A 22,056-nucleotide genomic window follows, 5' to 3' on the forward strand; every position below is an offset into this window, starting at 1 on the left:
GCCCCACCCTCACTTTGAGTTCCCTGAAGACAGCAGCACTGGTAACAGGTGTTGAAAATACTAAACCCAAACAGAGCAGAAAAAAGGGGGGAAGAAGAGAAAACAAAAACCACAAGATAGGGGTAGTCTGGAAAAGATTATTTATTTCCACATATAGTATTTGCCAGTTTTGTTGTAGGAAAGATGGAATTGAAGGCTGGAGGACGGAGCCCTGCCAGGAGTCCGACAAAGGCAATGCCAGGCGAATATGGCCCACCTCCCCCTTACGCCATGGGGCAGCAGCAGCAGCAGCAGCAGCAGCCTTGCCTGGTAGTCTACCCCTCGGGTACTCCAGGAGCAGCAGGGGGCATCTACCCCGGTGCCTATGGCAGCTGTAGCAGGGCTGGGTCCCCCGTGCCATCCGACGGCATGGTGGGTCAGATGACCCAAGTGGTGGTGGTCCAGGGAGGTGTTGGACTGTCGGAGCCGCTGCCAGACTACCTCATCCGATCCATCTTGACCATGCTCTTCTGCTGCTTTCCATGCGGTTTGGCTGCCCTTGTCTACTCCATCAATGTAAGTGTCTGTGTTATAAAAGCTCTCTTTTTACATCCATGTGACATTTGACAAAGCGATTGGTAGGGGAAATGTTGGTGTCTGCACACCACGCCTTTTTTGTCTTAGCTACTGAGCGTTTGTCACTAAATTGAATTAAATTTAATTAATCACTAAATTGAATTAAATTTAATTAATCCAGGACCCAGATCCTGTGCAAGTAACAAAATCTTCAGTTCAGCTGCTGTGCTACTGCATATATGAGAAAGGAACGTCTATTTATTGATTGATTTATTTACTTGTTCATTCATTCATTCATTCATTCATTCATTTCTCTTTATGGTGTCTTTGTCTAGTTAAGCATCAGTTGGGAACGTAGGTAAACCACTGATGATACTGAGGTAAAGATGCTTACAAAGGTATGATTACCTAGCAGTCGCTTTCTCCCAGGCTAATGATTAGCTGCTTCTTAATTTTTCCACCAATACAGAAATCCAACAAGAAGAACATTTCAATACTGTATGTGGTAAGTGAATGATGGCAGGGAGTGGTTTCATGCAGTATTCCCGTAATAGGATTACCTCTGCTTGCCTATGCCCGCAGTGGGAGTATTCAATTAGGTAATGGACGGGGGGGCTGGTGGATATATGTACGTGTGTGTGTGTGTGTGTGTGTGTGTGTGTGTGTGTGTGTGTGTGTGTGTGTGTATGTGTGCGTGCGTGTGTATGTGTGTGCGTGTGTGTCTGTGTGTGCGTATACGTGTGTGTGTGGGCAAGAGTGTGCACAGGAGGAGCCATGAGCGTCCATCTGAAACAGTAAGGCCAAAGGGAAGGAGCCATAACCAGCAGCCTTAATGGCCATGTCTGGACACAGACAGCACGTCACAGCAGGCCCGTTGACAGGGGGGGTAAATCGGGTAATTCGTTCCAGGCCCAGGGAGATGTGCTATTACATTGCTTGAACTGAGCAGGGAGCCCTTTCAGATGATTTGTCCCAGGCTCAATGAAAGCTGTCAGTGGCCCTATGTCACAGCACCTGATTTGTGCTTTGTAGAGATGAGTCATGATAGCTCTAAGTGCACGCGGCAATATTGATTGTTCCGGAAGGTCTGGCTGTAGTGTGGCGTGTGGTGATGGTGAAGATACTAGGCTACACACTGAGCACTGGTCATATTTCGCCAACAGGATTTACAGCTCTGCTACAGCACCGGCAGCAGAGATGCAGGGCCGGTTCTAGTCCATTTGGTGCCCTAGACGAGCACCCCTTTCCTTTTTGGGCATTTAGAAATTGCCATCTGTAAACACATCGTCTTACATCTTATCGACATCTGCTCGAGTATCTATCTATAATACTGAGTGACCATGATTGACAAGTCAGTGCAAAGTCTAATGTTTTATTTCACTTGACGCTCTAATTTTGTTGGACTTTTAAGTATTTCTGGTGCCCCTAAGCCATTTAGCGCCATAGGCGACCGGCTTGTCTGTCTATGCCTAGCACCGGCCCTGGAGAGATGCTTTGTGTGTCACTCTGCAGCATCTCATTTCGCTCGTCTTATTTCGTGTTGTGTATTTGTGCTGCTTTTTTATTGCAATTATATGTTTGCAATAGATGATTGCATATATCCTGTAATAACCTGTAGCTTTATTTTCTTAAATCTATATTTTGGTGGTAACGACACCCTATTGATTGATTGATTGATTGATCGAACGATTGATCAATTGATCAATTGATTGTTTGAAATTACAAGCTGGGAAATTGAATTGTAATAGCAGGACAGTCAAATTATACTAAGTAATTGTGTGTAAGAACATTAAAACATAGTAACAGAACGAAGCAGTAAAAGGATATACACGTATAAAGTAATATTTCTTACGTCAGAAAGCCCTCTATGTGTAGCGTAATGTGGTTTCAAACAATTCTGGCAGTTAATTTTCAGGGCAATTACTAGAGCCAAGGGGAAGGCAGATTTGCAGTCTTCTTTCAAGTCAACTTAACTCATTTTATTGCATTGCACTCATGATACTTTTGTAACATACCTTAAAGGGGTATGCCTATTTTGGGGCTTAATACAGTTAAAATCGTTGGCTGGGTTAGGTGGTAAAGTGTCTTATTTTTCATGTAAGCCGTTGTCTTGTTTTAAGACAAGTTAAAAGAGGGAGCATGTCGCTAAGCTAGTGAAAGTCAATGGATCCGTGTAGCATACTCCCTCTTTTAACTTGTCTTAAAGCAAGACAGCGGCTTACATGAAAAATAAGGCACTTAACCACCTTTATAAACCCCAGCCAACGATTTTAACTGTATTAAGCCCCAAAATAGTGGCATACCCCTTTAATAATGGGTTAGTGTGTCTGAACACACTCTGCAGCCTCTATGTTCCGTTTGTATCAAAAGAGGAATGTTACTAGGTCTCCCGATAAGGGCACACAGGCTAATGATCTTGCTAGTGGTCATACATATATATATATATATATATATATATATATATATATATATATATATATATATATATACTGTATTTCTATATTCCTACAGTTTGCAGTCACATAAGACGAACATGGAGGACTTGAAATAGATAACTATGACAGTTATTAAACAATTACAATTCTCAAGTCTTGATGGAACCTACGCGTCCAAGGCATCACAATCGAGGCCACTACTCAGTGCAATAGGAAGTGATCTAATCCAATGTAAGGTCACTTCAAAGTTGAGTTCATAATACAGTAGCACATCTCTGCGCAGCCTGTGCAATGCAAAATTACGATGCATCCCAGTTAGAAAATTCAAATGGCGGGTGCTCATTCGTGGTACGCAGACGGCCTATGCCAATATGCCAATAAACGTGGCCAATATGAATGCCAGGTTACCCAGAACCAGGTTACATGAAAAGACATCCTGCATTCTCTCAGACACACCAGAGAGGGTCTATGTAGAGGACACACCCACCCAACTGTCAACTGGGAGTGCCAGTAGCTGCGTTTGCAACCATGCATCTATTTCACGGACCACAATGAGATCTACTTGGTCTTAGAAAGGTGAGAATGAATGCTACCAACGTGGACAGAAATATCTAGTGTGACTTCAAAAGAGTGAGAAAACGTCTATTCCTGCCAAATATGTGTACAGCACATGCAATTCGAGGTAAAATGTGCAAGTCAATGACCCAGGGTTGGAACTTTACACCCATCCACGCGCCAAATATGGGTACATTTCAGTGGTGACGGGTAAATTCGTCAACCCACCAGTCACTTTGACAGGTGAAAACTTTCACCTCAACTCGAGCAATATATAGCCTAATGTCCTGTTTTTTCCAATGTGATTTGCCATTCTTCACCCTAAAATTGATGAAAATGCAGGAAATTGCATCTAAAAATACAACATTTTCTGGGGAAGGGTATGGCCCCTACAACCCACCTATCCCTCCAAACACATAATTCACCAATTATTATTATCATTATATGAGTTGACTGGTATAATGGCAAGTGACTGGTAGATTTTTAAATCTGCCTGCCACAGTGACTGGTGGTTCCACCCCTGCAATGGCCACGTTTGTGATGGCGCATTTCTTTGCAGTCTGCGCCACGCACATGCACACTCGAATTTTGTAACCAGAATGCATCGCAATTTCTCATTGCGCATGCAATCATGGTGACATGACACCATGTGACATGAATGTGGAGCAGAAGTCACTCCCATGAACTGCATTGTAGTTTTGAGCCCAGTCTGAATAGTGAGTGTTCCATTCTCGATCCTCCCCTATCTCTCCCACCACCCCCCCTCCCCCCCACTGCTTTCCTTTCACCATCTTCACTGTCCAGTCTCAAATAATAAAGGCATAAAAAGCCCAAAAGAAAATAAAAGAATATTGATTGCTGCAAGACCATGTGGGTATTTACTTCTGTTTTGTCTTAAGCTCTTGTAGTCTGGTGGATGGAATGTGATAAGGGTGAGAATGAGTATCATCCTAGAGTATGGGTCTTTCTGCAGAGAAAAGCCGCGTTTGCAACCATGAATCTATTTCTTGATCACTGCAAGATCTGCTTGGTGGAGTGGGGATGAATGCTTGGCAAGCAATGTGGACAGACAGAAATGTCTAATGTGACTTCCCAAGACATAACAAACGCTGCCTCATACTTGAAGCAGTGAGTGAACTGCCTCGCAAACATGTGGACTGTGCTCGCAATTCACATCAGCTAGATGAATGTCAAACTGGGGCAGATTACTGACGGCATGGAGGAGGTCCCATGCCAGCGCAGTGAGGGTAGAGTAACTGCCTGGCTGCACAGCAGAGAATCTATTCCCGTGATGACTTAACGTCATAGTAAGTAAGTAAGTAAGTTTTATTTCTAAAGCACATTTAAAACAGTACAAAACTGACCAAAGTGCTGCACAGAGGCTGGTTAGAATAAAAATAGCAAGATAACTAAAGAAAGTAAAGCAATATTAGTAGCACATAGCATTTCAATAGACATAAAGGAAAACATCATCTGCATACAGTGTACAGTTGCAGCACTGGCAGCATCGACTATACAGTGGTGCTCATATGTTTACATACCCCAGCAGAATATATGCTTTCTCTGCGATTTCTCAAAAAGTATGAAGAATTACACAAAACCTTTTTTTTCACTTATTGCTAGTGACTGGCGTAGCCCCTTAATGCGCGCCGTACCTCCAGTGGCACACTGTAATAGTCATTGAAATGTACCTACCATAGCACTACAATACTATGATACAATACAGGCCCTTTAGTAATGCACCACGACTTGGTCATTACCATACTGGTAACAACAAATGTATAAAGCTGTGTCTTAAGGGGTTAAGACATTTATTAGCAATCTTCTGTGTTTACTCTTTCAAAAGCATGATCACAACCCAAACTACCCAAATGACCCTGTTCAAAAGTTTACATAGTTTCTGATGCTGAATATGGCCCTGTTTAACATCAATGACCGCTCTAAATTGTTTGTGGTAGTTGTGGATAAGGTTCTTAATTTTCTCAGATGACAAAACAGCACATTCTTCCTGGCAGAATGGTTGTTTCCTATAATATCTTTGGGTGTCTTGCTGGAACCTCACATTTCAGGTTTCCCCTGAGTGGCTCCATGTTGAGATCAGGAGAGTGAGATGGCCGCTCAAAAACCTTCATTTTATTCTTTCTGAGGCTAATGACGGGTTGATTTGGCTTTCTGTGTCGAAATATTGTCATGTTGGCATGTCCAAACAATGGACCATGTGCAGTTTCAAGGCTGATGTGTGTCAAGTTTCCTCCAGTATTTTTCACAGGGCAATGTATTCATCATTCTGCGAGTATGGACCAAAAGTATTGTGCATTTGTAACACAGAAAGCCAAATCAACCCGTCATTAGCTTCAGAAACAATAAAATGAAGTTTTTGAGCGACCGTCTCATTTTCCTGATCTCAACATCATTGAGCCATTCAGGGGAAACCTCAAATGTGAGGTTCCAGCAAGACACCCAAAAATATTATAGGAAACAACCATTCTGCCAGGAAGAATGCTGTTTTTTCATCTGAGAAAATAAAGAGCCTTATCCACAACTACCACAAACAAGTTAGAGCGGTCCCTGATGTTAAACAGGGCCATATTCAGCATCAGAAACTAGGGTATGTAAACTTTTGAACAGGGTCATTTTGGTAGTTTGGTTTGTGATCATGCTTTTGAAAGAGTAAACACGGAAGATTGCTAATAAATATCTTGAGCCAGTCACTAGCAATGAGTGAAAAAAAGGTTTTGTGAAATCTTTCATATTTTGTGAGAAATTGCCAAGAAAGCGTATATTCTGCTGGGGTATGTAAACATATGAGCGCCACTGTATAAGATACATAAAAGGAGCTTAGAAAACTTTGAGTACATAAAGTGAAAAAATGAAGGGGAAGGGGAAGTTAAAAGTATAGGGGCAAGGGCTAAAAGTATGCATTTGGTGCAATAAAAACAACAACAAAAAATGAAGGAAACAAAAATCTAAGAATCAAAAGCCAATGTATATAAATAGGTTTTAAGTCTGGATTTAAAAGCAGACGTCGTGGGAGCAGATCTAATATCGGGAGGTAAACTGTTCCAAAGGCGTGGAGCTGCAATTTCAAACGCACGATCCCCTTTTTGCTTCAGGTCAACCTGGAGGAGACCTTTGTCCTTAGATCTGAGGGGCCTGGATGCAGAGCAATGCCGTAGCATGTCCGAAATGTAAACAGGGGCCTGGCCATGGAGGGACCTAAAAACAAGAAGGAGCATTTTAAAATCGATTCTAAAACTAACAGGGAGCCAGTGCAGAGAGGAGAGGACAGGGGAGATGTGTTCCTTGTGTCTCTTGGTGCCTGTTAAAAGCCGGGCAGCAGTGTTTTGCACTAACTGCAGGCGAGCAAGCTGGTTTTGGGGGAGGCCAAAATAAAGTGCGTTGCAGTAATCCAGCCGAGATGTAATAAAATCATGGATAACTGTTTCTAAATATTTGAAGGACAGCGAGGGCTTGAGCCTGGTAATCACTCTCAGCTGGTAGAAACTATTCTTTACGACAGCATTTATCTGCTTTTTAAAATACAGGTCAGGTTCGAGGATGACACCAAGGCTTTTTGCAGAGGGTTTAACAAATGGGGAGAGGTGAGATAGACTGTCAGCTAGATTTAGTCATGTGACATAAATGAGCAGAAGTCACTCCCATATATGCCACGCCGTCGACACAATTTCTAACCAGAATGCTTCACGCAGTCGCAGACAGTGCACTGCCCCATCACGAACATGGCCAGTGGGCACAATCGTGATGAAGCAACGCTGCTTTTGCTAGGCAGAGCACATGCACACTTTGCCAGTTTGATGCATTTTGGTTAGAATTTTATAACCACAATGCATCAAACTGGCAAAGTGTGCATGTCCTCCTCTGCCTAGCAAAAACAGCACTGCTTCATCACAATCGTGCCACTGTCTTATACAGAGCAGACAGGTTCATATTACTTTGCTGTCCTGCTCAACAGGCGTGAGCCAGCCTTTTGGCCAAGGGTAATATTGAATTTTGACTAAGTGAAGATGTGCCAGTAGTGCCAAATGTTGCAGGCAACTTGCCCGTGTCAACAATAAGAAATGAAGAGCTCTCAAAATGGTATCCATTTATACAAAAATGTATTTATTTATTTTCTCTACATTTTATAATTTGTAATAACTTTTATAACTTATAATTGTATAACTTTCTCTGTTAATGGGTCAGTGATGTTTCAGCAGTAGCACATGTCAAGGCAGCACAATGACAACCAGTGGCACTATTGTATGGATTTTTTTTATTTTTAAGTGGACTATCTAAGGAGCATATTCATTGGCAGCATATCAGCTACCAATTACTAATTAATTTCTGGGCGTTAAATGCCAATACTCTACTTGACGGCTGAGCTCAAAAAAGTCTTTCACCAATCAGTGAAGTCAAAGTTATAATGCTTGCATATGAACCCAGTTTCAATTTTCCTGATGCTGCCGGAAAAACAAATTAAAAGAAATATTCACAACAACTGTATTTAAATGGCTTTTATTGATGTTTGGAAAAGAGATGCTCAAATAATACACTGACATAACTTGTTGGCTTTCATTTCTGCACATTGAAATTAAATAATTTCTGATGAATACATTAGCCTACTATGTAGCCTACTAGTCTCACCAGACCCTAGTTATTTCATATCACTAAAGCTCATTTTGTGTAACTTGTAAGAACCCTTCACACGGATACAACAGCCTCGCACCAAATTGCAAAACTGTTTGGTTTTGTACCAAATTTAGCACACGCATCACACATACAGGAAATCAGACCAGACACATACTGGGAAAAAAAGAAAAACACAGTTTGCCTCTTTTTGAAGTGTGCCATTTTGAGGAGGTTAGGGGACTACTAGGAGTGTGTCAATCATTTGAAAATTGTGTGTAAACCAGTGAACTGTGTTAGGCAATAGAATAGTTCGGCAATAGAATGCTTTGGTTACATTTTGCAAAGTGTGTAAATTACAAACTGAGTGTAAAGATATTTTTGTGCTATTCCTTATCCCTCTTCGCTCCAGGTAGAGCATAGTGCCTGCAGACAACACGATTTTGGCCTCTGGATTTCATCTCTAGTCGTTCCTTGCCATGATTCATTGAGGAGACAGAGGTCATGTCCTCTGTTTTTTCCAGTAATGTAAAATGTATCTATTGATGATCTGTCTGTCAGGATAGCTAAAAAAACATATGCACGGATTTGGATGGGGTTGTTGGAAATTACCCTTGGAACAACTGATTAAATTCTGTTGGTGATCTGGATAACGAACCGGAACCAGGAACTTTTTAAAGATTCTTCACCATTGCTAACCTAGGAGTGTAGACATCCCTAGTGAGTACAAATTGAATTGTGGGAAAGGGCAAAACAGTTTATGTTTTGTTCTAACCAGTCACTGTACAGCACTTTGGTCAGTTAAGCACTGTTTTAAATGTGCTTTAAAGGGGCTGCGGGTAGGATTAAAAGTTGAAATATAGCTGCAAGCAGCAATGCGGGGCCAAGCAGTAAACTTGGCAAAGTTGCCACGGCAACAGAAGGAACTGTAGCGCCCCCTTTGGCCCAAATCTCGCCAATGTTGGGGTGCATTCCTTGGAGGGGAAAATGGGGAGAGAGACGGGGAGGGTCGGCAAAGGACCTGGGCTGGGAATCAAACCAGGGTCAGCCGCATGATAGACGAGTGCCCTACCGGTTGGCCACGGCAGGGCCTGTGTTGCCCTTGATTTATATTGAGTAACAGATTTCCATTCCCTCTCAAATTAGTCTATAAAATATCAGCAAGTAATTTCTATACGTGAGAGGCTTACTTTTTGGACAGCAATTATAATCTTCTGTGATCATTCTATTTAGTAAAATCGTTTATATGACATACAATATTATGGAAAAGAATCAGGAGCCTACTGAAAATAGATATGGTCTTTGAAATCCTAAACATATGAATCCTATAGGCTGCAATGTAATGTTGGCCAGCCTTTTGAGAGACTGTTCGGCCAGACTTTTGAGGTCTGAGGAATTGGTGTACATAGAAGTAACGTGTGTGTGTGTGTGTGTGTGTGTGTGTGTGTGTGTGTGTGTGTGTGTGTGTGTGTGTGTGTGTGTGTGTGTGTGTGTGAGAGACAGAGGAACTGAGAGAACAACAATGGTCTCTCTCTCTCTCACTCTCTCTCTCTCCCTCCCTCCCTCCCTCCCTCCTTCCCTCTCTCTCCCTCTCCCCCTCCCCCTCCCTCTCCCTCTCACTCTGTCTGTGTGTGTGGGGTGGGGGGTGGGGGGTATGTGCAGGGGCTGGGGCAGTGGGGCTTTGGTTGACACTAGAGCAATAGCAGAACTACGCACACACCTAAGCTCTCGTCTCTTGTGTGTCCAGAGACCCCCTGCTGAGAATGGTGTCAGTGAGCGTGCGCAGGTGCCGTTGGCAAAGGGGACAGAGAGATGAGAAAAATCCCTCCATTCTTTCCACAATTTTGAATGGCTGCTGTGAGCTGATAGTTTTTTCAATTGTTACGAAAATCCATACCTGGGTGCAACATAGTGTGAAGATGACCTGTGTACCAATATTTTGAAAATTGGGAGTACGGCTCAAAAGATACAGTCAAAAATGTAACTAAAGTTTTGACCTGCTGGTGGCGCTACAGAGTTTGAGCTGGGGATTTGATTTTTTTTTGGTGGGTCATGGGATGGACTTCTGTGTGTGTAAAGAATCCTAGCCTAATTCGACAAACGTTTACTGAGATAGTACCTCACTTCCTGTTTCGCCACTTTTACGTCAATTTTGATTGGCTGTCACGGCTAAACGATAAAAGATATCCAATATTCCTTGAGACCCCATGTGTAGCTCAGTCCAGAGATACTATGTACCAAGTTCCGGGCGAATTGATCAAAAAGTGCGGGAAAAATAGCATTTTTATTGAATTTTACAAAATTCAAAATTGCGGGAAAACTATACACGCAGGGTACAATATCATCACTAGTTCTCGGATTTGTCCTGGGCCAAGGATTCCAGGGATACCAATTTTTTGAAAATTGGACCAGCGGTTCAAAAGTTACAAGCAGAAATGTACCTGCAACTTTGACCTGCTGGTGGCGCTAGAGCGTTGGGGCTGGGGACCTATAAATCGCTGCGGGTAATGTTGATGCTGCCTCGAATATGTGTGCCAATTTTCACAACTTTCCTATGTACGGTTCTATGGGCTGCCATAGACTTGCAGAGGGAGAAGAATTTTGACTGGAGTCAATGAGGGAACTAAAACACTAGGGGCCTTCGCCAGCTTCGCTGCTTGGCCCCTAATTAATCACGGTCCTGAGTCAGCCGACGCTTATGCGCGTCTTTAGTAAGTGAACGATGGCTCTCGTGATCACTTCCACGGTCCGCTATCAGAAAACCCCACATGCAACTTTTGGCAGCGAGGGAGTGCCATGGGAAACACATATCATTTGAAAACATCGCTTTACATACCATCTTCAGATTTGTATCAACTGCTGGCATTCTGGAATGAAAAACTCACAGCGAATTTATTTGAACAGCATTTTTTCATTACGGTGTAGATTTTGAGACAGGCATCCAGGGACAACGCATAAATGACGTCATCCTACCTAGTGCCTCTGTAGACCCTCTTACTGCAGCAGGGGTCGCCGGCGACCCTATTCACTTGCTGAACATGCTTAACTACATCATAACAACATTGCTGTGACATTACAGACAGCCATAGTGCTGCGCTAAGGGGTTAAGATAAAAATTACTTACAGTACCTACTAATTACTAGTTTTAACACTTGAAATAAAACTATTTGGTAACACTTTCTATGAAGCCCATATCTATAGCGCATTATGAGCGCATTTATGAACAACTTATAATGTGCATCATAATTAATTATAGCGCATCATGACAGTTATAATGTATTATAAGCCCCTTCATTGCCTATTGTTTAAAACCATCCACGATCTCTCAAAACACCCTAAAGGCAGTGGCGTGTCATTGCAGATGCCAAGGGATGCCAGGCATCCCCTAATTCCTCAACAACAGCTTTAATATCCGTTAATCATTAAAACATTCTGTCTATCAAGTCTCCTACTTTAATATTCCCTTCCACTCTCGTTTTCTCTGTGAGTATTTTCCAACTGGGGAAATAGCGCCCCACCCCCTCCCATTGGGTAGCCATCTGGTGAAACAAAGTACTACATGTCTCTCGTTGCTAAATGGTTAGTGTCATGGCTGCCAACTCGACTTGCCAGCCCAAATTTCTGGAGTGTTTGAAAAAAACGGAATGCTTGACCAATCAGATTGCTCAAAATTGGTCACGAGATAAATCATATCGCCCGTCTATGATTTGCCAAGGAGGGAGTCGGATGATACTTCAGGATTGGCAGCCACTTTACCTGCCAGTAGAAACTACATTGAACAGGCTACGAGCAAAATAGTGACAGTCAAAGCGCACGCACACAGCCGATGGCCTCCAATATCAAGTCAGGCAATGCATAAAATGGATTTAACATAACGACAGGATCTTCACATGCACACATACATTCAGGATAACTTCTACAACGGTAGGCAAACTTGTTTTATTGTTTCAGAAAGGTAGATTATAAGCAGGCCACCTAACGTTTTGTGCAGCTAGCTTTGTTTTTATCTTTGTTGCTCGCTGCTTGTTAGCTCTTAAGGCAATAAGCTCTGGTAATTAGATGGTATAAAGTGCCACCAGGTCCTAAATATACGCATCATGCCACTTCTCTGTGGTTCGTTGTGCTCTGATTCAACCATGTGCATCAAGGTTATTTTTCCATTCGTTTTGTTTTAGCATGTTTGCGCTGGAAATCACCATACATCTGGCAACCATAGAGAGCGCACACATACAACATTTGACATTCGATACGAGACGTGCAAGTCTCAAAGCAGCCGGTTGAACCTAGTCATCAGTAGAATAACTGTCAAGTGGTCAGTCAGTGCATGGTGTCCGGTGTCTGTCTGTGTTATTGCATTCTGTTCTGTGGGGCATTTGAATTGGCACTTAAGGATGAGACTGAATTGTGTTTAGGGGGCTTGTTGTGGAGCATCTGGTGTCGTGTGTGAAGTGCAAATTCTTGCAGTGTTGCTTGTCACTACTCCAACTCTGAACAGACATAGTATTTTTCATGTTATTTGTTTCTTAACAAAAGTAGTCGCACGCATGATCAAGAGCTGTAGCTGCGCGTGGTGTGCTGTCGAAACAAGACAGACTAGACCTCTCCATCCCGTGCTTCGCTAGCCTAGAAATCTAGACGCTCCTAGCGACCGCAAATTGAATTTGCTCCCGGGGGCAGTCTAGCGGACCCCGGTCGTTTTGCGAGGCTGAAAGTTATCCGATGACAGGGCCAATCAAATCGCGAAGGGGGCCGGGCTACCTAGTAAACACAGGAAAATTTCTAAGAAGAAACATGGTGGCCGTCTGTGCTATGTACAGCACGAAAGTGTTTACTTAATTTAAAAAGCCTGGATGATAATACATTTCGTGGCTGACATGGATTGATGTAAAAATACACCATGAATTTATCGGACACAAATAGATCACAACACATTACCATTTGATCATTCGATGTTTTAAGCTAGCTCGGTAAGCTAATTTGAGCATTTTACAGAACCAGATAGTCACACGCTATTATCAGACCACTACTGTAGGTATAGAATGAAATTGCTGCCCCAATTTCTAATAAGACACATGCCATTAAAAACGAGACATTTGGGAGCTTTGAAAGTCTTTAAGTAGCTTACTAAATCGATGGGAATGACACCTAGTCTACCGAGCTAGCGGCTAGTCAACCTGTCGTCAATTACACAGAGCTATGTATACAGCCGTGTATGAGTTATGGGTATACAGCTAGCTAGGTAACACCGAACATGCCATGTTGACAACAATCATAAATATAACCATTTAACAAGCCCCAAATTGCTCAACAGTTCGCTGGTTGATCAAGGATGGGCCATGTGGTTGAAAACGAGGCATTTTTGAACTGTGCAAGTGAAAACACGATTTATTAGGAAACTTGTTTGTGGCTGTGGTGATCACACGCATTCACTGCTATATCGGCTCGGAGTTGCCGCTTCACCTACAAAGGGGCGTGTCGCGTGTACGTTCTGAAAGACAGCTGTGACGTTACACAGAAGTGTGTGGGGATTGGTTGTTCCACCATCCTGTTGCGTGCCGTTGAGTGCCAAGGCATTTTGATAGACAACCGTTTATCCCGCCCACACTCTCTCCGAGCTCACCCAGACCCTTGTACAGCTTTTTGCTGTACGGGTCTGGCTCTCCTGCTTCAGAGCAGTTCTGGGCAATTCTGGTAAACGCCTTCCTGGTTCGCAAACATGCAACGCATCTCATAAATGATCAGCCCTACCTCATTGATTTTATTCTCATGGACTCGCGTGCCAAACTTTCTGCCCAGCTTGTTGTCCTTGTCAGCCGCAGGTGGCCCCTACATAACATTAGGGACAGTTCTAGACCACGGGCTCCTGGCTCGCAAACATTCAACGCAACTCATAAATTATACCTTATTGATTTTATTCTCATGGACTCGATCGCCAAACTTTCTGCCCTGCTTGTTGTCCCAGCCAGCCACGCTACTGTCTAAAGGCAGGCATACACTGTGCAATATTTTCACTTGTGGGTATTAAAGCGATGGTTCGGAGTAGAATCACCCTAATGCCATGTGAACCGTGACACCCATCCACCTTTACACCCGAAGTGTTTTCTGCCGCAGGCTTACATCAACAGAGTTGCCGTGTTATTCGATGTTTATTCCGGATAGCTTGACTCAAGCGCATATTTATCCTGGGCACCGTCTCCAAACTTTCCCCACAAAAATAACATGTCATGACACCAAACTTCTACAGTATAACAAATGTGGTTTGTACTCACAAAAAGATGAATTTGAAACTTTGTACATAGTCCAGGAGTTTATTAGTAACAACACACGAGACGATTAGCTTTTCTGCTGCTAAACATCCGTCGACGTCACTCAAAGAGCGAATCGCACAGCCCTATTAATTTGTGCACGTGTAGTGTCAAATCGGGTTGTAGCACTGCTTTAACTGTGCGATTTACCCACGAGGCGCGACCAGGATTTCAAACAGTTTTGATTTTCTTGCGACCCTGTAATTGCGATTGCACGATCGCGAGGTGAAATCACTTGTCGTTACCCCATGTAGCCTACACTACATGATGTGAGACTCATGATTGACCTGCGATTGAGCAAGAAATCGGCCCGACTCCCAAAAAGTCGTGCGAGTGCCAAATCGTGGCAAAAACGGGGGAAAAGTCGCACAGTGTAAGCCCAGCTTTAGATATATAAAATGTTATAAGCTAAATTTATTAGTTATTCATGACTGTTGATATACTCCATCATTAAGCATTATGAGTGTAGTCCTAATGCACTATGATTATGATGCACTTTATAAGTTGTTATAAATGTGCTCATAATGCGCTATAGATATTGGCTTCATAGAAAGTGTTACCAAATATTTAGTTTGGTCTTCAAGGAAATGGCACCAATAGATCTTCAAACTTTGCTTAGGGTAAAAAACAGTTGTTGCGTGTTCTCTTTCAGGCCATCACATCCTCTGTTCTTCCAGACTCTGCGGGCCATGAAATTGCTCAGTGGGTCACAAGTGGCCCCCGGGCCTCAATTTGATGGATGCATCAATAATGTGATGCCACAACCGTATCTCACGTCTTTCGTAAAGTCTTCACGAAAAATAATAGATTAATTTCCACGCTTCCTAGCGACCCACTAGTTTGATGCCCTTTCGGTAGCCTACCGTCACATGGTAATCAAACATTTCAAACAAGCAATTTAGGGTTAGGTTTAGGGTCAAGGTTAGGGTTAAGGTTAGGGTTAAGGTTAGGGTTAGGTTTAGGGTTAAGTAGGGTTAGGGTTAGGTTTAGGTTCAGGGGACATAAGGCGTAAGTACCGAAAGGGCGTCGAATTAGTGAGTCCCGAGTGTATCAGCAGTGTTCTGTCAGCACCCCCTCCCCGCCCCTGCAGACGTTTGGATAACCATAGCAGCAGTGGGGAAATTCAAGTGAATAGGTAGCGTGAAAATGAATCTATTATTTTTGTGAATACTTTACTAAAGGCGGGCAATAACGTGAATGCACCACGAAAATTACTCTATTTTTTTTCGTGAAGACTTTACGAAAGGCGTGAGATAGGGCTCGATGCCAAGAGGCATCATGTTGCCTATTTTGGTGCTAACTTTTGTCTGTAGGCTAGGCTGTGCACTTGCTTTTCAATATGTTGAAAAGAAATTGTATTGCCTGTATTTGGTCACTGTGTCTTCATGACAGGACTAGTTGAGGCAGTTTGCTTTTTAAAAAATGAATGGAAGAAAGTGCCACTAATGAAAAAAAGTTACTTTGATTCTGTGTTTTTTGCAGACTCGTGATGCAAACAATACCGGCAACCGAGAAATGGCGGAGAAGAACTCAGCAAAGGCACGGAAACTTAACAACGCAAGCATTGGATGCGGCATCACCTTCATCATCCTCTACATCATCGTCAGCACCATCGCCGCATATAATAAACTTTGACCATTTCCTGCACACAAGCTAGTTATGACAATATTGGCATTATACAAATGCCGTTCAAAGCCTGCCTATTAACAACATTTACTACCACAAATGCCAGACCATTTATTAACATACTGCCTTCTATTTGACAGTTAGTTAGCCAGTCACCTCTTTTTTGTTTGTTTGTTGTTATTGTTTTTTGATGATTGATTAGAAACTTAAGTTCATATCAATAGCTTCTCCGAATGTTTTAAATAATATTGTACAGGTTGTAATCTGATGTATGTTTTTTTCTGTGAGTTATACCGCAAAGTTGCAGTTTTCATTGACCATTTAGAAAGATGTGCAAACAAATGATGTTCTGACCAAATTCAGTTAATAATATGGAGTTTATCAGGCTGTGTCTACAGTACAGCTTTGCTTCGGCATATCGCTGTTACCGACAAAAACATACAGGAGCTGATTTTATCACCAAATGCCTCCTTATAAAGATTCATTATGCCAGTGATGTATGTGATTTATATTTGAATATTATATTTGTGATTTATAATGTTTTTTTAACCACTCACAATTGTGATCTTTACTCTAAAGTCCAATGGCCATCATCTTTGCACCTTTAAGGCGTAAATTGCATATGTTGCTTTTTATTGCAAAAGCACTGATGGGCAAACTTCCATATTATATCTGTAATGTATTGACTTATTGCACTTTATCTTATGGTACACGTTCCTCAGTTATTACTAGTCTTGTAATCCTCGCCCTGAATAAGGGAAAACGGTACTTTCTTTTTATGCCCTGGAATGAGTTGCAGAAGACATTATGTATGGACTCTTTGCCCTCATTGGAGACTTTTAAAGGAGCACTCCTGCCAATTTCAATGTGCTGTTGTATTGCTCATGCTACCCTTGACTTGTCAGTACCCTTTCCGAGATATGAGCTATTCTAATGGGGGCAACTTTTGTATACATTTTTTTTTTAAATGAACATAGGCCTACTCCAAATATTTTCCCTAAAGGTATCGCTGTTTGCTATCTGTCTGCTGATGATGCATAACCTTTTGAATGTTTTAGGGAATAAATAAAAACGTTTTTTTGAAATGTAAACAAAAGTTGCCCCCATTAGAATAGCTCATACGTATCTTGGAAAGTTCTGAGCCAAAAAAAAATCGGGTACTGACAAGTCAAGGGTAGCGTGAGCAATACAACATCACATTGAAATTGGCAGGAGTGCTCCTTTAAGAGGGCAATTAACACAGAGGAGTGTCATTGTTTCTGACCATGCAGCACATAGGCTACCTTTCATCTCATAATATGTTTTATGTAAGCTTATTTTTCTTAATGTGTTTTTGGGAAGTTTATTTTCCTCTTTGTCTATGTGTCTGTCTGCGTATGTAACTAGGCAAGTAATTCAGTACACACTGTAATTGAGTGTCATTGTTTCTGACCATGCAGCACATAGGCTACCTTTTAACTCATAATATGAGCTTATTTTTCTTAATGTATTTTTTGCTATTTTATTTTCCTCTGTGTCTATGTGTGTGTCTGTGTCTGTAACTATATGTATGCTGCCATTTTGAACAGGACTCCCTGGCAGAAGAGACACTTAGTCTCAATGGGACAATCCTGGATAAATAAAGGGTAAATAATAATTAAAAAAAAAAATCGTAGCCAACATGTAAGATTTAACTCCGATAACTCCTCACTGTGAAAACTATCAAAACTGGAGCACTATAAGGGTGCGTTATTTCACCAATTTTATACGCATCCTCCTCGGCTCACACCTTTTTTTAAGTATGCAGACGACACAGCACTGGTGGGCTTCTTACACCCAGACATTCAACATTATCTTTGAAGGTTTTGAAAGGGAAGTTCATGGTTTTATCAGGTTGTGCACAGAACACTTCTTACAGTTCAATGTTAAAAAAGACAAAAGAAATGGTGATAGATTTGAGCAAGAAAGCAATGTCCATCTCCCCATCCAAGATCAATGGCGAACAGATAGAGCGGGTCTCAACATGCAAGTACTTAAGAACTGAGATAGATGACAGAATGTCTTTGAATCAATGTGCACAGAACAAATACAAAAAGTTGCAACGGAGGACGCTCTTTCTTCGAAGCTCAAAGATTTTAGGCACGACTGCAGCATTCTTCAATTATTTTACCACTTTTACAAAGCATTTTCATTTGGACTATTCTGTGGTAATATGCATGCACATGACCACAAATAAACTGCAGCGTATTGTGTATTACTGCGTGATTGGTGTGGACCAGATACAGTATCTGCAGTTAGAGCTGTACAATGAGCTTATTTTTAGAAAAATGGAGCACATTTTCACTGACCCAACATAACCCTTCTACCCAAAATTTTAAAGGAGCACTAGGTCAAATGACAGACTCCTGCAAAGACCAATCAGGGCAAGATATCACAAGTCATTTGTACCAACAGCGATCAGGCCAAAGGCCTACAGTAAAACAGCAAGCCAAAAGCAACTGTGGCACTTTAAAAACAGAAAGAAAGCCCATTGGGAAACTCCAACTCCCATTGTCATTGCCACAGCACTCCACAGCACACAAGAGAACAGTGCGCACAACAAAATTGCATTTATGCCTCACCCGTGCAAGGGGGCAGCCCTCAACGGGGCCCCTAGGGAGCAGTGCGGCAGGACATTACCATGCTCAGGGCACCTCAGTCATGGAGGAGGATGCAGGGGAGCACTGGTTAATTACTCCCCCCACCAACCTGGCGGGTCGGGAGTCCAACCGGCAACCTTTGGGCTACAAGTCTGACGCCCCAAGAGCTTACCCATGACTGCCCTTTAGTTCAACCACCTGCACTAATTTCCTTTTATGCATTTTATTTGCTTTAAACAGCTCTGTTTTATCTTCTATTTTTATCTTCCGTTTTTAGCTTCTGTTTTTCATCTCCCAATGTTATTTTATACTACATAACACCTTTTATTTCCTATTTATTTTACTGTGGTATGTCTAGTGTCTATTGTGTAGGCCTATATGTTTATAGCATGTCTTGAGGAGATGTGTAATGTTGACCACTTGAGTTTCCCCCTGGAGGATAATAAATAATAAAGTTTACCTTGAAGTGCTTTGTTGCAAATTGACGTAGGCCTATATCCATTTTTGGGGAAATCGACATTAACAATCAAGTTCATGCAGTATTTTTTCAGCAGGCTATTGAGCTACATGAGCTTAAATTAAGGTCATAAAAGTTGATAAATTTGAGTTGAAAGTGATACCTTAATGCAGCATATCTACCATAATTGCCATCTTTAAATAGTTAGAAAAAAATCAGCAAGAACATATCACAATGTTAATTGAAGGCAATATAGAGCTCTTCAGCGTTGACGTGAACTTGTATGCGGCGGTTGGCGTTCGGGTTCTATGGCGATTTTTTTACATTGCAACACGCCATAGAGATTCAGGTTTGGCAAAAATATAAGTTGCACGCCAACAACGAACATTAGCGTGTCCCCGCATCCCTTTCTCATTAGTGGAACGGATCGTATCATCATGTTGGTGTATTCACATGTTAAATCATGACGATTTTAATTCAATATTGCTAACCCCTTTCTGATCATTAAAACTTCCGAACTACATGCAGTTGTCTCTTACCTGTTACGTCATCCGTTGTACGCTACATCACGAAACGTGAAAGACGATAAAAAAATCTTGGTAACGTGAAAGACGATAAATATTTTGCTAAACGTGAAAGACTATAAAGACTTTTGGTAAAAGTGAAAGACGAGCTCTTGCTAAACGCTGGAAGGATGTTATCAAAAAGCGGATGAGAGGACGATCGAGAGCTCGAGCCCGAATTTATACTTTCCTTTGGTTGCCATGGGTACAACCCTCCGCACGTACACGACGTTAGATACAGGCGCCGCTTCTGTAGTCGCCAAAAGTTTCCGGGTTTAGCATATGGACGCAACATCGTATTTATGTCGAAGTTTGACACAAAATGATCAACCATGTCATACCTACAGCCTATTTTTAACACCCTCGACAGCTTGCGGGGGTTCGCTAAGCGCGTGCTTGCACTCGGAGCTTATTTGAAACTGGCCCCTATTCATTCCCAATGGGAGGCCGGAAGCCGATACGAACCAGGATGTCCTTAAATGCTAACATGAAAGACTACAGTCTACTACATGCTTCCGCGTTACTGAAGAGCTCTATTGCCCCCAATCTCATATATAACATTTCAATGTTCATGTAATGTTTTATCTGTGCTTATTATATGGTTGTGACGTCATCGGTCGAATGCTCCATTCATTTCAACGGGGCTCCCCAACGTTCGCACGTCTGTTATTTTTCGATAACGGACGGGTTGGTCTATAACAGACCGCTGTCAATGGCAACAAGACTTTTCACTGCTAAAGCGACTTTTCAACAAGACTCTAATCAGCTGCTGTGATAGACAACACCTGTTGTCCTGGCTACCTAGCTGTTGCCTAGCGGTGTTTCACAACGGCACTGTTTTGTTTTGCGCAGCAACAATCTTAACATTAAATAGGCCTAAAGAAATGTCCCCGCCATGTGTGAATCATTTAAGTATATCCATATAATAAGCGGGTTAACTTTCGGCGAGTCGGTCGCTTTGTGGAATAGCAGCACTTCAGAGAGAAGTGCCGCTCCGCGTCGGGGTCTAAAGATTCTCTCTGTCGTGCTGCTATTCCACGGTAGCGACCTTCTCGCCGAACGTTAACCCTTACTTGAATAGCCCTTTGCGTCTGTGAGGGGCTAAATAAAAGTTCCTTTTGACTCTGGCCTCAGGTTTGAAACTCCTTTCTCCCAACTGATGATTTTAAATTGCCTATAACCTTGGACTACAACTGTATGTGACGTCATTCAATATGACCTCACTTCCTGTGAAGGGGTTGTAAAATCAGATACTGGCCTTGTTAGGGCTCTTCTTCCCTTTATCTGCCTTGCTGTTAACACCTTAGAAGAGGGGGTGAGGGGACTTTTCTAGTCGAATGGCCTCCTCTGTCTCAAAACCTTGCAGGATCTGTTCTAAAATGTTAATTATTAGTAAAACCCGGTTACTATCAACATAGATAATAAAATACAAAAGTAAAAAAAAATGTTGTTCCCATAATTTTGCAATGAAGCTGTTTATTTGCTCTCTCTACATAGTATATGGTGTATTTTTCGGGGTGTTTTTTTGTGTAAGACAAACACACAGTTACCCCTTGCAGAGAGGGCTGCATTGATATGGTGACGGTCAAAACAGACCACGCAAAAGTATCAATTTTGCGACGCCTTTTACACAAGGACAATTGCGAGTGGAAAAGAGAAAATATTTTATCTGATGTGTCTTTCGTTTACATGCACATACACAACCTACGCACAAATCTGGATAAGTGTGAAGGTGTATGGGATGTGAACATGTTTTGTTTTTTTTGCTGTTTAGACGGGGAGGTAACGGTCGTCTTCAACACTCCTCACTCTGGAAGGAGTCTTTAGATGTCATCTTCAAGCCCCAATGGCAGGGTCGCCATCTACACGAGAGGCACTAAAATATTTTGTAGTTTTCCCTCTCAATTGTCCTTGTATAAACAGACCTGTTTGCTTCACTTCCCAGTGCATTTGCATTTGAGCTTCAGTGATGTAATAGCCTTACCATCTGATATGATGGGAACGCCCCCGCGTGACGTAGCCGAACGCAGCCAGATGATGTAAATCAGGTTAGTAATAGCCAACATGACTTCTAAAACAGAATGTGTGTGTGTGTGTGTGTGTGTGTGTGTGTGTGTGTGTGTGTGTGTGTGTGTGTGTGTGTGTGTGTGTGTGTGTGTGTGTGTGCGCGTGCATGTGTACGCATGCTATTTTGGGTGCCACACGTTTAAGTGCTCAAGTGAAAAGATTTGTTTTCATCTACTGTTGCCTAGCACCTCTAAGTAGTGCTTTTTTTGAATATGTGCACAGGGCTGGGCTGGCCATCTGGCATAGCGG

General features: G+C 42.2%; 1 protein-coding gene across 1 annotated transcript; it reads left to right on the forward strand.

Annotated features, from left to right (window-relative positions):
* The first annotated feature begins 2 nt into the window (after window positions 1-2).
* Window positions 3-17,308, forward strand: LOC134448567 (proline rich transmembrane protein 1B-like). The gene is made up of 2 exons (XM_063198248.1): window positions 3-555; window positions 15,959-17,308. Exons 1-2 carry the CDS (start codon window positions 184-186, stop codon window positions 16,109-16,111), a joined length of 525 nt encoding a protein of 174 aa, XP_063054318.1. The 5' UTR covers window positions 3-183; the 3' UTR covers window positions 16,112-17,308.
* The last annotated feature ends 4,748 nt before the right edge of the window (window positions 17,309-22,056 follow it).

This window comes from Engraulis encrasicolus, chromosome 5, assembly GCF_034702125.1.
Source record: "Engraulis encrasicolus isolate BLACKSEA-1 chromosome 5, IST_EnEncr_1.0, whole genome shotgun sequence".
NCBI classification, from domain to species: domain Eukaryota; kingdom Metazoa; phylum Chordata; class Actinopteri; order Clupeiformes; family Engraulidae; genus Engraulis; species Engraulis encrasicolus.